The 17854-nt window shown below is 41.1% G+C and overlaps 1 protein-coding gene across 2 annotated transcripts in view; it reads right to left on the bottom strand.

The window, feature by feature from the left end:
* Positions 1-17543, bottom strand: part of LOC133282507 (colorectal mutant cancer protein-like) — a 99346-nt gene extending 81803 nt beyond the window's left edge. The window contains exon 1 of one of the 2 annotated variants that reach the window (XM_061478506.1): positions 16523-17543. In XM_061478506.1, the coding sequence (XP_061334490.1) occupies positions 16523-16579 (57 nt within the window). In that variant the 5' untranslated portion in view covers positions 16580-17543. The remainder of the gene's footprint in view (positions 1-16522) is intronic. The other variant, XM_061478508.1, reaches the window with a different exon arrangement.
* Between the last annotated feature and the right edge of the window lie 311 nt (positions 17544-17854).

The raw sequence follows: 17854 nt of genomic DNA on the forward strand, positions 1-17854 counted from the left end.
TTTTTTTAAGCAGTGTTGATAGTCCTTTGTAGTAGTTTGCCATTTATTTTGTGTTGTTTCTTTAAAGCAAAACCATGCAAAATCTATTAAATCCTAATCATACCACTCTGCAGAATGAAATGAAATATTTAAATAAACCGATGATTTCTGATATATATTTCTTGTAAGGAATGCATACAGTCTTGGAGTGAAAGTGGCCCAAGAAGTCCAGTTAATATTCAAGGATCACCTCCTCCAAGCTCAAGATAAGTGTATCCAAGCAAGTAGAACTCAGGCAAAAATGCCAGGAGGCCTGCATGGGTGAACAAGAAGCTCCTGGCAAAACTCAAACACAAAAAGGAAGCACAGGCAGGTAATGAGGGAGGAATATAGAGATGTTGTCCCAGCATCTAGGGATGAGGGTGAGAAAGACAAAGGCCAAAAGGAATTGAATCTGTCCATAGATGACAAAGACAACAAGGGCTTCCCTAAGTAGATAGGTGACAAAAGGAAAGCTGCAAAAAATGTGGGCCCACTGCTGAATGATGCAAGGGACCTGGTGACACAGGATATGGAAGAATGCCGCCTTTACCTGAGCCCTGACTAGCAAGACCGACTTTCAGGAATTCCAGGCCCCACAAACCGGGGAGAAATGCTGGAGCAAAGAAGACATACCTTAAGTGGAAGAAGATAAGGTCAGGAAAGACTTAAGCAAACTGGACACATGTAAGAGCATAACCTGATGGATGTACCCACAAGCACTGAGGGAGCTGGCAGATGTCATTGTGAGACTGGTCACTCTTGAAAACCTTTGATTGATCATGGAGACCGAGAGAAGGACTCAAAACAGAAGGAAAGCAAATGTCACTCATATCTTTAAGAAGGGCAAGAAGAAGCACCTGGGAAACAACAGGCTAGTCTTCAGTTCCTGGGAAAGTGATGGAGCAGCTAATCCTTAAAATAATTTCCAAGCATATGAAGGACAAGAAAATCATCAGCAGCTGTCAGCACAGCTTCACCTAAAGCAAGTCATGCTTGACTAACACGATCATCTTCAGCAGTGGCATGGTAGATGAGAGGATAGCAATGCATATTTTCTACCTGGACTTCAGGAATGCCTCTGATAGCATATGTCTTGCAATCCACTTAGAGAAGCTGATGTGCAGGCTGGGTAAGCAAACAGTGAAGTGGACTGAAAACCAGCTAAACGGCCATACTTAGAGAATGGTTATCAGTAGAACAAGTCTGGTCGGAGGACAGGAATTGGCAGTTACCCTAGAGGTCATTACTGGCTACAAATACTGTTTCATATCTTCATTAATGATCTCAATAGTGAGCAGAGTGCACCCTCAGCAAGTCTGCAGATGACACCAAACTGGGAAGTGGGACTGACACCCCAGAGGGTTGTGTGGTCATCCAGAGAGACCTGGACAGGCTGGAGAAAGGGGCTCACAGGAACCTCATGCAGTTCAACAAGGGAAAGTGCAAAGTCCTACAGCTCAGGGGGAGGGACAGCCCCAGGCACCAGAACATGCTGGGGCCTGCCCAGCTAGAAAGCAGATTGGCAGAAAAGGCTCTGTGGGTCCTGGTGGACAGCAAGTTGAACATAGGCCAGCAACGTGCCCTTCCTGCAAAGAAGGTGTTTGGTATCCTGGGATGCATTAGACAAAGTATTGCCAGCAGTCTGAGGATTATTATCTTTCTGTTCCTACTTGGCACTGGTGAGGCCACCTCTGGAGTGCTTGCTCCAGTTCTGGGCTCCTCAGTACAAGACAGATATGGACCCAATGGAGAGTCCACCCAAGGGCCACCAACAGACTGGAGCACCTCTTCTAGGAGGAAATGCCAAGAGTGCTGGGACTGTTCAGCCTGGGGAAGAGAAGGCTCAAGGGAGATCGCATCAATGCATATAAATACGTGAAGGAAAGATGCAAAGAGGGTGGAGCCAGGCATTTTTTCAGTGATGCTCAGTGACAGGACCAGAGGCAATCAGTACACACTGAAACACAGGAGGTTTCCTCTGGACATCAGGAGACCCTTTGACTGTGATGGTGACTGAGTACTGGCACAGGCTGCCCAGGTAGTGGAGTCTCCAACCCTGGACATACTCAAAAACTGCCTGGACATGGTGCTGGGCAGCTGGTTCTACATGACCCTGCTTGAGCAGAGGTCTGGACCAGATCAGCTGAGAGGTCCCCGCCAGCCTTAACCATTCTGTAATTCTGTAATAGAAAATGGTATCTCATTACTGAAGAATATGACCATGTAACATTTTTGCCTATGTCTCACTGGCACCAATTACTAGGTTTGAAACAGGTTAAATCAAAGAGATTCAGCATAAGAGACAATGCAGAAACACAGGAGGTTAAAGAAATTCTTACAGCAAAGGATAAAATCTACCTTAATGAAAAGCAATTAGCATACTTATTTCCATTGCAGAAGAGGTAGGTATCAAAATTCAACTGCATGAAGTTTCATAAAGAAAGATAATTATGGGTGCTCACAGGTATTCAACCCTGCAGGATGTGAGATCTGCAAGTTCTAAAAAGCCTGAGGAAAAAAAAAAAAAGAAAAAGGGAAAAGAAAAAAAAAGTTCTGCGCTTTGCAGAGATCTCTCATAGAGCAACTGAATTAATACAAACCTCCACCCCATCACGGCTTGACTGTTATACTTTTTTCTACTTTGCACAACAGGTAAGATAGCCGCCAGTGGAGGAGGAGAAGTAGAGAGATGCTATCTATTCTTAAAGGCAGCAACTCTTAAGTCAGAAAAAAAGCATAATTGTAAATATTTTAATAATTTTTTTTCTTCATGTGTAGCAGTCACCTCAATATTGCTACCATAGTGGTACAATTCACAGCAGTTAACTGACACATCATGCTACAGGCAGAGATAAATTTTCCCTCAAAGATTTAATTTATTTACTGATTTCACTGAAAGAAACTACATGATTACTTAGCATGGGCCAGACCTTCCACCTGGCAGAACACTGGTATACTAAGCATCATGAGAGAATCATTTGTTCCTACAGGAATCAATTACCAGACATAAAAAGAAAGAAGAAGCTATGAACAGAGAACTCTTAGACCACTGTGAGTTTAAATAAGAATCAAGGATGTCTGCAAATGAGTTCACATAAAAAACCCCACTTAGGTCAGTAAAGCAAACAACAGCAGCATCAGTAATTTGCAAAAATTATGCTGTGCAAGCAAAAGGGAAAAAGAGATGAAAGGGGAGAAAAATGAACTTATTTCATGCAGGTTCAGCAACAGAAAAGGACAGTCCTCAGTACACCAGGTAGGTACCCAGTCTGCTCTGCAGATGATCACTTCGGTTTGTGTAAGTGGCTGCAAAACGCATGTCAACTACACTTGAAGTGGCAGACCAAGGAAGGATGACGTAGTTGTCATGCCACTTGAAGAATGATAGTGCCAACCCCAACTACCGTTAATAAGCTAGATTCCACTACTTAATATACGTCAACAGGTTAAGAGTAAGCAACCTGTGCAACTTAAATAGGATGCAAAGTGCAAAAGATTATCAAATAGGATGCATTCAGCCCCCTGAAGTGTAATTCTTAATAGCAAATGAGAACAGTTTGGGGTAGGGTTATCTCAGCTTCTTGTAGATGAAGGTCAGATAACAATGTCATTGCAAGTAAATGATATATTTGGGTTTACAGTCTGCAAAGGATAGACACTGCAAGACAGGCACCTGTGCTGTTTTGTGGGAACACCAGCTTCACCCAAATTTCTTCAAGCATGGTTCATAAAGGTATGAAGTTGTCAAATAATTTTGTATTTATCACATAGCACAGTAGTGATCCTATATTTCTCTGTCATCGGAGCCATCTATCATGGTTGTGTGTTGACAACTGTAAATCCACAACTGCAACAAAATCAATTTAGTCTCTTAGAAACATTTCCAACAGTTGCTCTGGCATATCAGAAACCAGAGGTGCTGTTATGATTCTAGCAAACACTGAAATATCCACACATTTTAAAATGTATATATTTTTAAAACAGTATCTCATTTCAGTTATCAGCAGATGGCCATAAGCCTGATGTAGAGTTCTACTTTGTGATATATCCTCGTAATCTGCAATAAAATCCAGCAACCACCTGCTGAAGCATTTCCAAAATTTAGAATGCAACCAATAATACCGCAACCAGTAATAAAGCACAGAATCCAAAACTTAGACATGCTGGATTTACAATGTTAATACAAACATAATTCAAAACCTTTGCATTAACATATTCTCCTGGGTTCAGCAGTAGCAGTCATGTTTCTCCTTTGTGGTAGCTGGTGCAGTGCTGTGTTTTGACTTCCAGCCTGGGAACAGTGTTGGTGAAGCCGATGTTTTCGGTTGTTGCTAAGTGATGTTTACCCTGACCAAGGACTTTGTGAGGCTCATGCTCTGCCAGGGAGGAGGGGAAGCTGTGAGGAAGCAGAGACGGGGCGCCTGACCCAGGCTAGCCAAAGAGGTATTCCATACCACAGCACGTCATGCCTGGGGTGGGGGGTAACTGGGAGTTACCCGGAAGGACACGGGCTTCCCGGTGGGACTCGTTTTCTTGGCCGGTGGTATCGTATTCTCTTCCCTTGTTATTTTCCCTTATCAGTGTTGTAGTTGGTAGTAGCGGTGGTGATTTGTGTTGTACATTGGTTGCTGGACTGTTCTTGTCTCAACCCGTAGGAGTTGCATTCTTTCGATCCTCCTCCCTGTTCCTCCGGGAGCGGGGAAGGGGAGAGCCCCGGGGGGGGGGGGGGGGGGCCTCGATTGTTGTCAGCCCGGCACCACTCACTGGGAGTGAGTGAACAAGCTGTCTGGCTAGGGTTTAAACCATGACACATATTAAAACAACAACTGCATGCTTTATCTCTGCACAGATGGGAAGCTTGCATCTACTTCCTATACCCACATCTATTCACATCTAGTCTCTCCTTTCTGGGCTTTTTTTCCATCCCCCTTTATGCCCAGCTTGCTGTTCCATGGCCCACAGCCATGTCTCACCCATTCCCTTTCTCAGCTGCCCTCTGTCAAACTCACAGGTCCCCATCCTCATCTCCCAACACAGACACCTTTAACACACCCAGTTTCCTGCCGAAAAAGTGCTCCCAGTGACCTCTGTGACCATGTCCTTCTGTGCCACCTCTTCACTTCAAGCCCCAGGTTCTCCTTCCAGCAAACCTTCAGCTTCCTTTGTACCTGTCAGCAAGGCTCTACCTCCCTTGTGTCTCTTCTCAATTTTCAAGTCCAGCTCTTGTCCTTTATAACTTTTAATCAGAAAGCATGATCTTCAGAAACTGACAAGGATGGGAACCGTCAGAGTCCAGACATCTTCACACCTTATCATAATGACTGTAGCCTAACCCAAAAATCCAAGGAACGACTGTGGAAGACTGCCAGTAATCTCTGAGATAAATCAAACCTATTGAAACCTTCACTGCGGAAGCTTTAGCTGCAGTGTTATAGACAAATCTAGTGCTGAGCACTTGCAAACATTTTTGCCTCCTTCCCTGAATAGCTTAACAAGATCAGCTAATAGAAAAACACGTAAATGCTAATAACCTGGTAAATTCCAATTTCTACTGCAAAGCTATGTGGCAACAGAAAGTATCACCAGATGTTCCTGTATTTTTAACATGAGGAAGTTTTGTCTGTTTCACTAGCTTCATTTGTGGAAACGAATGTAACATTTTGTCTGATAATTTTCCCAAGAAATTCAGCTTATGAGAGACAGTAATTTCAATGATTAAAAGGCTTGCAAAGGCAGAATGCAACAGGAGTTTATGTCAGGAAGCAACCTTAATAGATGTCAGTATCACTTCCACCTAAAAAATATTAACACTGTCACTGCATTGCAATACAAAATCTTTCTTAAAGCTTTATTACAAAGCCAAGGCCAACAAAAACGCTGGAATTTCCTAATTACTATACATATTTAATACACAAAGAAAAACCTAGTGTTTTAACAACAGTAAACTCTTTCCATCTTATTTTGTTCAATGTTCTATATCTTAATAGCAAAAATTATGTTTAGAATTACAGTAACAGTCATTTCATAATTAGCTGTTCTTTACAACACCTTCTTGTTTAGCTGAAAATAGTGGAAATATACAAGCACAAACAAGCAATGATATCCAATCCCATTACAAAGTAAAAGGATCTTAAGATAGTAAGTAATGATAGTAATTTTTCACTCATGCACACTGATTACATTTTTATTTGCATTTAGAAATATTTAACTTTGAAACAGAGGCATCTGGATATTGCAGAAATAAACATCTGAAAGTTACATTTAAAAACACAAATTCAAGCACCACAAGTTTTTCTGCTTCAATTTCAGGTTCACCTCCTAAAGCTAAATATTTACTTACATATTGGTTTAAAATATTTCGTATAATGCAGGACTTGCACTGAGAGAAATAGCTTTTCCAATGTGCATTTCAAGGCAGCTGTTCAACAGCAGTGTGGAGCAGCACTCCAAAAAGAATTTCAGACCATGAAATGGAGAAGTCCACTGTGGAAACTTACCTGTTACTATGGTTGCTTCCAGCTCACACAATTTATCTGTAATGCCAGATTTTGAATTCTACCATAACTCTTTGCTGACATCTGACTTTTCATTGTAAGTATCTTTCAAGTTATTTTGAGGGTTCGCACCACAGCTTAGCCTATCTCTTAAGAAATTAATAATCCTCAGAGTCAGCACAGCCCAAGTCCATATAACTCTGGTGCCTCCTCTATTATACCACCAAGGCCCCTCTTCAACCAAGAAGCTGGTTTAATGTCTTGCCCAAGAAAAAAAACTTATAATCACAAATAATAACACTGAAAAACTGAGATGAAATAAAACTGATTTATACTTTTTCTATAGAATTCAGATACTAACTACATGCTTTCGAAAGCTTCCACTTAAAAAAAAAAAAAAGCACAAAAAAACACCACTCTAGTCAACTTTACAATCTAGGACAAAATTTTCCACGTAAGTGAAGTACACCTAAGCATACTGAAAAAATATTTATTAATTTAAATTTGACAAACTGAAAACATTTATGTCAGTATTTTAATTTCAATGGCAAATTGTCATGTATAACATCTACAACAGACTTGCAATATGTAAGCCAATTTCCAGAATTTCAAGGAATATTTATGTTTCTAGAATCACAGAATCATAGAATAGAATCAGGGAATAGTTAAGGTTGGAAAGGACCTTAAGATCATCTAGTTCCACCCCCCCTGCCATGGGCAGGGACACCTCACACTAAACCATCTCACCCAAGCATTCACAATTTCCCTGGGCAACCCATTCCAGTGACTCACCAACAGTCTTGGGCCCCCCTGCCCTCTAGGGCTGTATCCCATGGAACCTTACTAAGCAGGTTCCTGAAGAGGCCAAAGTCTGCTCTCCTGAAGTCCAGGGCAGTGAGCTTGCTGCACGCCCTTCTCACTGACCTGAGGACCTTGAACTCAACCATCTCATGATCACTACAGCCAAGGCTGCCCTGGAGTGTCACATTTTCAACCAGCCTTTCCCTGTTGTTGAGCACAAGGTCAAGCATGGCACCTCTCCTTGTTGGCTTCTCTATTACTTGCAGAAGGAATTTGTCTCCCACACAATCGAGGAACCTCCTGGACTGTTTGTGCCAGGCTGTACCATTGCTCCAACAGATATCAGGGTGGTTGAAGTACCCCATGAGGACAAGGGCCTGCGAGCGTGAGGCTGTTCCTATCTGTCTATAGAAGGCTTCATTCACAGAGTCCTCTTGAGCAGGCAGTCTGTAACAGATCCCCCCAGTAATGTCTCCCATTGCTGTTCTGCCTCTGACCCTGACTCACAATCTCTCAGTTGACTGCTCACCTGTCCCCAGACAGGGTTCCATACTCTCCAGCCTATCCCCAACATAAACAGCAACTCCCTCTTCCCGTCTGCCGGGCCTGACTTTTCTGAAGAGCCTTATTAGAGATGGTAGCAACTTAAATCTTAAAAATATCATAGAATCTAGAATGTTTTGGGTTGGACAGGTCCTTAAACATCACTTAGTTCCAACCTGCCCTGCCACAGGCAGGGACACTTCCACTTGACCAGGTTGCTCAAGTTCCATCCAATCTGTCCTTGAACACTGTCAGGGATGGGGCAGCTACAGCTTCTCTTGGTAGTCTGCTCCAATGTCTCACTACCTTCATAGTAAAGAATTTCTTCCTAATATCTAATCTAGATCTCTCCTTTGTCAGTTTAAAGCCATTCCCCTTTGTTCTGTCACTACATTCCTTGTAAAAAGTCCTCCAGATTTCTTGTTGGCCCCCTTTCGGTTCAGGAAGACTGTTACAATGTTTCCCCAAAGCCTTCTCTTCTCCAGGCTGAACAAGCCCAGATCTCTCAGCCTGTCTTAATAGGAGAAGTCCTTCAGCCCTCTGAGCATCTTCATGGCCTCATCTGGACTCACACAAGCAGCTCCACATCCTTCTTATGCTGGGGCCCCAGAGCTGGACACAGGGACTGCAGGTGGAGTCTCATGAGAACAGAGTAGAGGGGCAGGATCACCTTCTTTGACCTTCACGATCCTTTTGATGCAGCCCAGCAGATAGCCGGCTTTCTGGGTGCAAGTATACGCTGCCAGCGCATGGTGAGCTGGCAACTAACACCCCCAAGTCCTTCTTCCTCACAGCTGCTCTCAAACTGTTCTCTGCTCAGCCTGTATTTGTGCTTGGGACTGCCTTTGTAAAGTGCAAATAAAAAACACAAATCATACATGAAGAAAATTAATTTATACGGCAAATTCTTAAATGAGACTGACTAATGCAGGCTACCACCAATGGGAAAACACTATCTTTAGCAGCATGAGATCTCCACACCAAACCTCCATCGTTTCATCACAGTAAATCTTTGAATTCAGAGATCATCACATTTCCTTACATAGTACGTAAATTGATATATTACTACTACATGTCACAGAAAAGCTCAAATGGGCTCTTCCATGCTTTCTAGGAAGCAGGAATTTCCAGTACAAGTAACACCTGCACCCAGAAATATTATATAACATCATAACAGAAAAACATAAGGAAAGAAACACAGATGCACCAGGAACACATTTCCTTTTCAAAAACATCATTAATGCTACTTTCACAGCATACATTTGTCCTAGCTGATTTTTTAGCCCATAAGGCATTTTCAAGCATGTTTTTTTTTTAGGAACAAGGAATATTAAAATATCAGGCAGATACATTACATAATCTATGTCCTTTTTTTTTTTTTTCTTTTTGTATTTTTTTATTAGGAGGCTGCAGAAGAGCATTATCTGTGCTGACAGTGTCTGGGCATTCTGACTAATCTTTGTATAGTGCTCCAATTTACTAACATCCAAGCCTGGAACACACTCTGAGCCTGATAAGCAGCTCACAAAAATAAACAGATAAAAAAATTCTTTGAAGTCACTATGGTTGTTTTTTTTACACTGAAAATACCCTGCATCAGTCACACTATAAACTACACAGGTTGATTATGCCAAATCCTCCTCTGCATGACTATGGATTCACATTCATGTTCTGACCCATGTGCCTAAAATCACCAGCTCAGCTTACTGAAAACGTATCATCAAACACATCAATTAAAAAACTGTAGATGTCCAAATGACTCCAGAAAAGCTGATCTTCTCATTTCAAAGAATGCTTTCACCTATACAATTTAATGTAAAATTAAAAAAATAAAGTATAAAAATAAATTAGATTTTTCAAAGAGATAAATAATCTGTGGCTATTTCACAGTGGATCTGTGAAACAGAGCAAAGTGTATGGTCACTATCCAGGAGCATGTCCACTGAAGTTTCCCACTGGACTCCTTAAATTCTGCAGTTTTATTTCACACTTACTGTCCCAACACCCCTCAAGGCTACAATACAGTACAGATTTACAAACTCTACCTCAGCATCTGTGAAGCAACAAAGCTGAGAACACTCTTACAAGGTTACAAGTGTTACTGCTGCCACCAGATGAAAGTTTTACCCAGTTCACCACTACAATCCATTTCTTCTCCTATCTAAGCATACTGTGCTCACTTTTCTAAGGCTTTAGCAGTTCACAAACACTGTTCACCTTTTTGTTTTTTCTACTGTTGGCAAAGAAATCAGTTATGCAGCCTTTTAAAGGTTAAAATAGTTTTAAAGGTTAAAATAGTTTTAAAATATGCCATGCTTTGTATTTGATAACCACATTCCACTCCGTTTTATTGCAAGGTTGCAATATTTTAAAGGATTAACAATAAGGATTTATCACACTTCCCAAAATGTCTTCTGCCTGGGGAAAATATATACCCTCTCTTGTGGCAAGATGCAGTACACTCATCAATGTTACAAGTTGTATACAACTTTGACAAACAGCCAACTCCATGTCCAGAAGCAGAGATGGAACTGTAGTATGAAATGGTATTTACCTGCTCAGTAGTAGTACTGGAAGTATACTGACATGCTTATTGCACAGCCAGAGACCATTCAGAAAGCAGATTTAATACTGGGGTGACATTTATTCTCTTTCTTAATGGGAAGACTACCAAACCCAGAAAGATGGAACAAGCATTTGAGATTTAAACCTAGCTGTGAAAGCATACAAAACCTGTTTCCCATTTCATCAGTGTTATTTCCTCATATGTATGTACAGCATAAGCACAAGCTGATGCTTGTTCTAAAAGAACACAGGCAGACATGGAAAAATACCTCAGGGTAGGGATTGCCACTGTTGAACTTTCCCCTTATAGTGAGGGCTTGGCCCAATATCCTGTTCTTCTGCTGGTTACCCACCTCACCCCACAGCTCTCCTCAGACTTCGTCACTCACCTCAGATACACAACTTCAAGCCATGCAGCCCTTTATCTTTCTTTCTTCTACATGATTTTTTCCTCAAATCGTAATTTCTAAATATAGCAGCAGTGGAACACAAATTTTAAACTGCAATATTGCCCTATCATAATATTATAAAAAAGCCACAATTTAAGCATTTGAAACTTGGTTCTTTCTTTACTTCTTCACATCTGGTATTACATAAAGGAACTTGCTTCTTATGAACTCACTATTCTGCTTCCTACACAAATACAAACCTCAAATCCTATCTTCCCTTCCCAAGATTTTAAATACTGCATTGTTAAAATAAACAAATGAGTAAGTTACTATTTTTTCCAAGACAAATAGCCCATCTGTTTATGCCAGTCAATGTAAAGGCTTAATGAATATGCAGCTGTTCCTAATGCTGCAAGCCACAACATTCATATTCTAAACACTTGACTTCCAAGACTAAAGAATGAAGCAGAAAGTTTATATTACACATTTAAAGCACTGTGGTATCCTCTAATTTTGCTGTGCAAAAAAGAATCATTTAGCTCTTAAGTATTCAACTGAGAAAAATATTAACGTCACTACTTGTATTTTCTTCATGTTCCTACGCTATTAAACTGTCCCAGAATTAAGCAAGGCCATAACTGCTGACCACATTCAGGCCAACAGGTCAGGCCACAGGTCTCCCTAACTCATTGCACCATCTCAACAATGGATGGCCAGGGGAACATACAAGAACAAACCTACTATGTAGTGGTACCTCCACAGAATGATGGAGCTTAACGCCAGGTAGTGTCACTGAATTTGGAAGGACATATAGATTACATCTCGAGATGAGCACCTCTTTCTGCAGAAACCCTGAGTATGTACAAAGCATATACATTCTGATAAAACGTTTAATTTTTAGCTATGAAAAAAATCAGTCTGTAATTGCAGTTTCTATGCACCAAACTGCTTACCTGTACATGTTTTCAGTAGAATTACAGAATCATAGAATCGTTAGGGTTGGAAAGGACCTTAAGATCATCTAGTTCCAACCCCTCTGCCATCGGCAGGGACACCTCACACTAAACCATCTCACCCAAGGCTCTGTCCTTGGACACTGCAAGGGATGGAGCATTCACAGCCTCCCTGGGCATCCCATTCCAGTGACTCACCACCCTAACAGGAAAAAACTTCTTCCTTATATCCAATCTAAACTGCTCCTGTTTAAGTTTTAACCCATCATCCCTTGTCCTATCACTATAGTCCCTAATGAAGAGTCCCTCCCCAGCATCCCTATAGGCCCCCTTCAGATACTGGAAGGCTGGTATGAGGTCTCCACACAGCATTCTCTTCTCCAGGCTGAACAGCCCCAACTTTCTCAGCCTGTCTTCATACAGGAGGTGCTCCAGTCCCTTCATCATCCTTGTGGCCCTCCTCTGGACTTGTTCCAACAGTTCCATGTCCTTTTTACGTTGAGGACACCAGAACTGCACACAATACTCCAGGTGAGCTCTCCTGAAGGCAGAGTAGAGGGGCAGGATCACCTCCTTTGACTTGCTGGTCACGCTCCTTTTGATGCAGCACAGGATACGGTTGGCTTTCTGGGCTGCGAGCACACACTGAAGCTGCCTCGTGTTCATTTTCTCCTTGACCAACATCCCCAAGTCCTTCTCCACAGGGCTGCTCTGAATCTCTTCTGTCCTCAGCCTGTAGCTGTGCCTGGGATTGTCTGACCCAGGTGCAGGACCTTGCACTTGGCATGGTTAAACTTCATGAGGCTGGCATCAGCCCACCTCACAAGTGTGTCAAGGTCCCTCTGGATGGCATCCCTTCCCTCCAGCGTATCAACCCAACCACACAGCTTGGTGTCATCGGCAAACTTGTTACAGGCGCACTCAATCCCACTGTCCATGTCACTGACAAAGATGTTGAACAAGACCGGTCCCAACACTGACCCCTGAGGGACACCACTCGTTACCGGTCTCCAGCTGGACATTGAGCCATTGACCACAACTCTTTGCGTGCGGCCATCCAGCCAGTTCTTTATCCACTGAGTGCTCCACCTATCTAACTGATGTCTCTCCAATTTAGAGACAAAGATGTTGTGTGGGATAGTGTCAAACGCTTTGCACAAGTCCAGGTAGATGACACCAACTGCTCTACCCCTGTCCATCAGTTCTGTAGCCCCATCATAGAAGGCCATCAAATTACTCAGGCAAGACTTCCCCTTAGTGAAGCCATGCTGGCCATGACGAGCCACCTTGTTGTTTTTCATGTGCCTTAGCATGCCTTCCAGGAGAAGCCATTCCAAGATTTTGCCAGTAATGTTGCCAATGTTGACTTTAAAAATGCACCTTGTGATTACATTAAATGTTCACAGTATTGTATGACTAAAACATCGAAGGGATCCAAACAGTACTTGCCTAATTTGGGTGGCATGTATGGCATACAAATTACATCCTTCCTTGCTTTATCCTTAAAAAGCAAACACCATGAATTATGTTAAGCCATAATTTTGACAGGTGAAAACCCTGTCAAAACCCGTAACAGTAGGACAGACAAAGCTTGTTACTTACTTACAAAAGTATCAAAGGCTGTCGTACATTCTCATGGAGTATAGCAACAGCCATCTGCAAATTCTAGAGTTTCTAAATTTGCCTCTCTTAATGAAACGTTTAAAACCTCTCAAATCCAACAGCACCACCAAGCAAACCTTGCTATGTAAAAATACTACTACTACTTCTATATCTCTATGCAGTTATAACACACTGTATCTACTACGCAAACAGCATATTGGCTTATCTTTCTTTCTTTGGACAGAAGAAAGAAAAGGCTGAAGGGGAGAAAATGCAGAAGAAATGCGGTAACATATCAATGTATGTATCAATAAACAAGCTTGAACTCTGGAGCTAAGAAACCATAGAGCATAAGTTCTGTAGATGTCTGATTGACCTATGACAGAAATCAGAGGGTTGGGGTTTTTTTTTGCTTTCTTCATGACCTTTGGATGGGGGCAGGTGAGTAAATAAGACCATCAAGATCTCCATTTACTGGGGCAAGAGTTCAAGGACAGCAAACATCAACCAAACACAAGTTTCTACAATCACACCATGTCTTGGAAAAAAATATTCCTTAATTTTTGCCCATTGCCCAAAAAGATATGTAAATCTCTAGTAGAAAGTTTCAATACAAATGGAATGAGTTCAAATAATTTCATTTTCTACTTTGTCTAAAGCATTCATTCAAGAACTTACCATATCTTAAGGGCTTTGTAGTTTTTCTTGATTATTTCAAATAACAACAGTTTCATGCCAAAATCTCCATGTACTGAGATAAAAAGATCAAGGCACCTACACCAAAACCCACTGTGCACCTGAATCATAGTCTTTATTGGTCTGCTATCATATATTTGCTATTCAGACATATATACTGGTAGCAACCCACTATAATGTGAAAATCTGAGCTGACTGTAGAGATAGAGGTGCAGTTGAAAACACACAAAGAGAGCAATCATTTAATCAATTCTTATTGTAGCCAGTTTTTCCATGTTTAAATGGACACAACACCACTGTCTTCCACTAATCAAAACCAAAACACATCATACAGAAGATACAGCCAGAAAGGAAGGAAAAGGGGATGAGCATGACATACAGGTGAGAAACACATACACAAACCATAGGTAGAGCCTTTAGCCAGGATTTTCCATCTTCAGCTACAGCAAGCAAAACAGCACCCATCAACAACAGGAAGAGGCTTAATATGAGCATACAAACCACAGGGAGTTGGCTGAGTAACTGAATAATGGTTAGAGGTGAACAACTGTCTCAGAGTACTTACGCATTTTTTCCTCCGTGGGAGCTGGAATATGATGATGCTGTAAGGCCTTCACATTTCAATGAAAACACACAGTTTTATCTAAGACCAGTCAAGCTGAAGCTGACCTGGCCCTTGGCATGATTCAGTCTAAAAGCACATCTGTACAAGCAGCAAAAATCCCAAAGGTGAAGACTAGCAGCAAAGCAATGATGAGAAAGTTAGGAGTGCAAGATCTTCCCTAGTACGTCTGCAGTCAGAAAGGGCCCTATTTCTAACTCACCTGCAGTGCCAGAGGACAAATGTGAATTAAACAGTAAATTTGTTGGAAAAAAAACAAACAAAACCCCCACAACAAAAATGCTGCACAGCGCATAGTTACACATTTTTTTCAGTGTTTCCCATGTTAAAACATCAGAAGAAAAAGGTATTTCTTATAACAAAAGTCTTAACTTTGTGGATGTGTGAAGTAAACTCCCATAGATAGTATTTCAAGGTAGCAGTGCTACCTTGCTTCAGATAACAACCCAAGCATCAACTCTTTGTGTCACTCCATGTTTTATGTGATCCTGCAGAGTCTCGGAAATTAAATGTTGAGGGGACAGAAAGCAGTAATCAGCAGGCCATCAATACAACTGTAGCCAGAAAGACTGTGGCAAACTCCTAGCACAAGTAACCTGAGCTTTTATGCTAAGTTTATGACTCCCATTTATGCTGCACTGCTAGACACATACGCACATTATTTTTAAAGTAACACAGAGTTAATTAAATAGAACTCTTTTGTACTTAAAGGAGGAACACAGGAAATGTCTTTCACAAGAACTGCCCAGTCACAAACGTGCTGTTCCTCTTGCACAGCAGCGTACTGTATTTGCTCAGGTCTTACACATATACTCTGCCTCCCCCTATACTTTGTCGCCCTCACTAGCCTACTGATTTATTTTCCATTCTATACCCCCGTGTCTCCTTTCTCTGTACAATGCACACCAGAAAATGTCAACTCTCTCATTCTGCCAAGCATATCCTATGTAATATTTACACATATAAACAAATGATATGTTACAGTAAAAGCTGTATCAGAGACATTGGCAAAAGGGAAAGAGAAGCATTTCAGTTAAACTAGGACAATACAGGCTGCATATTCAATTTTCTACAAAGTGACCTTAATCAAATGCTTTGGATTTTGCAGCATAACTAAACGAGCAGTTCTTAGTAAAGCCTGTAAAGGATGACATACCTAAGACATTTCGGTAATTGACAAAATATGCCATTTCTAAAATATTTATTAAGCATCTGAATGACATTGATATGGCTATAATTTCAGATTTATTAAAAACACAACACACACAGACTTGTTATACAAAAAGCAGACATACCCACAACTGTAAGAAATAACAGCTTACTACCAGTGGAAAAGCATAAAGTTTCACATGGCTTGTTTTCTCTTAGGCAAAGAAGTAACTTAATTCATCTAACCTAAATACACATCATCACCATGGCTAAATACAAGCAAACACAAATTCTGACCACACTGTTGTCTTACCAATAAATATTTGTCATCTTCCCTTCTCCCCACTCTCCTTCTAAACTAGTCACCATCTGCTTAATTTCAGCTGAGATGTCTGTATTTCACCTACTGCAAAATTAACATTGGGTATAAAGACAGCTCTTCAGAGGCAAGGCAAGCTTTACTGCAGGGTAATAGGAAAAATGTCTCTACATGGTTACAATAATTTGGACTTCACCATCTATTCAGAGTAAAGCAGCAAAAAAGTTCAGTCATTTCCTGACTAGCATAGCAAGTTATAGCAAAATACACATTCTATTAATTTTAAATTGCATTGCTTGCATACTGAAAAGCCCCAAAGGGAAGCGTTTCTTTCTAAAGCATAAAGAAGGGCACTGAAAACTGCTTACCTCACTCAGCTTTGCAGGGGAGTCATTTCCATATTTCATAGCAACTCCAGAATTCATGATTAGACTTCTCAGGGCTTGATGACTTCTGCAGCTTTTAATGCTTCAAAGCTTTGTTCAACTGATTCAATACTTTCTTTTCCAAAATTTTATGTCTGACACATTTTGCTCTAGACAGCCATTTATACTCCACACTGACAGTTTAAATTAACAATGCAAAATCTACTAAAAGAGCCAAATTGATTTTGACTTCACAGACAATCCATTGCTGCAAGAGACTTGCTAATATTGTGAAGTGCTCAGATAATCCAGGGAAGGAACTGCTTGCCAGGATCCCAAGGCTGTCTTAGTCCATCTCCAAGGTGTGCTTCATCTCTGCTGTTTGTTCTGTGCTGCTCTTTTCCACAGCTCTGTTTAAGAGCATTTCCCAATGCCACTAACGTACTCAGAAAAATTTGATGAGCTTCATACAAGTTCACGGAGAAATTAAAAAGAAAGTGCTGCTACAGTCTTCAATGAGGGAGAAAGAAAAAGAGAGAAAAGCTCCTCTATTTGAGATGAACCAATGCTGCACTTCACGCTAAAGTTTTCCCTGCCAGTAAGCCTGGAGTTTAAGTGGTTTATGATCAAACACAGCTGTCTTGCTGCTGGCTAAAGGGCGCATGGAAAGGGCGGTACTAAAGGAGAGTGTAAGTGGGAGGGAGACGGCTACAGAGAGTTCATTTTGGAGTTGCAGGCATCTTTCCAGCTTTCTGCATGCTAACTACTATACACAACACTATAAAGCTAAGTAAAGGAAATGGCACCTGGATAACAATAAATTTGATTGCTATTCCCATGTGCAATTAAGGAAGGAAAGTTGGGGGATTATGGGGATGGGGGTTGTAACAATTTCAAAAGGTCACAGTAAGCCCAAAAGCACCATTAGAAAGCTGCAGATTTTACATAACACACTGACATTTTACAAAGACTTTGGGGAGATGCTACAGCAGGAAGGGGAGAAAAAAAAAACATTCACTTTCAGTATTCAAGTAATAATCTAGGAAAATCCGTAACAAACTGGCTTTGTGGATATGCTGCACCCACTGCAAGAACAGACAACCTCCTTTCCCCTTCCTTTTATCCCCTAAAACAGTGACAGCCCTGTACTTCATAATGCTGGATTATGATGTACTTTTGGATTTAGATGTAGGAAATGCCATACTCTGCAGCTGAAATTTACCTGATCATCTTAATACAATGTATTATTAAAGTGCCTAGTTAGTTAAAAAAAAACAACAAAACAACTATGAGAAACAGGAATAAATACTATGCAAGCTGTGTCACAACTCTATG

This window comes from Pezoporus flaviventris, unplaced genomic scaffold, assembly GCF_033815535.1.
Source record: "Pezoporus flaviventris isolate CSIRO_AGI_PZ_B2104156 unplaced genomic scaffold, CSIRO_AGI_Pfla_v1 ptg000126l, whole genome shotgun sequence".
NCBI lineage: Eukaryota > Metazoa > Chordata > Aves > Psittaciformes > Psittacidae > Pezoporus > Pezoporus flaviventris.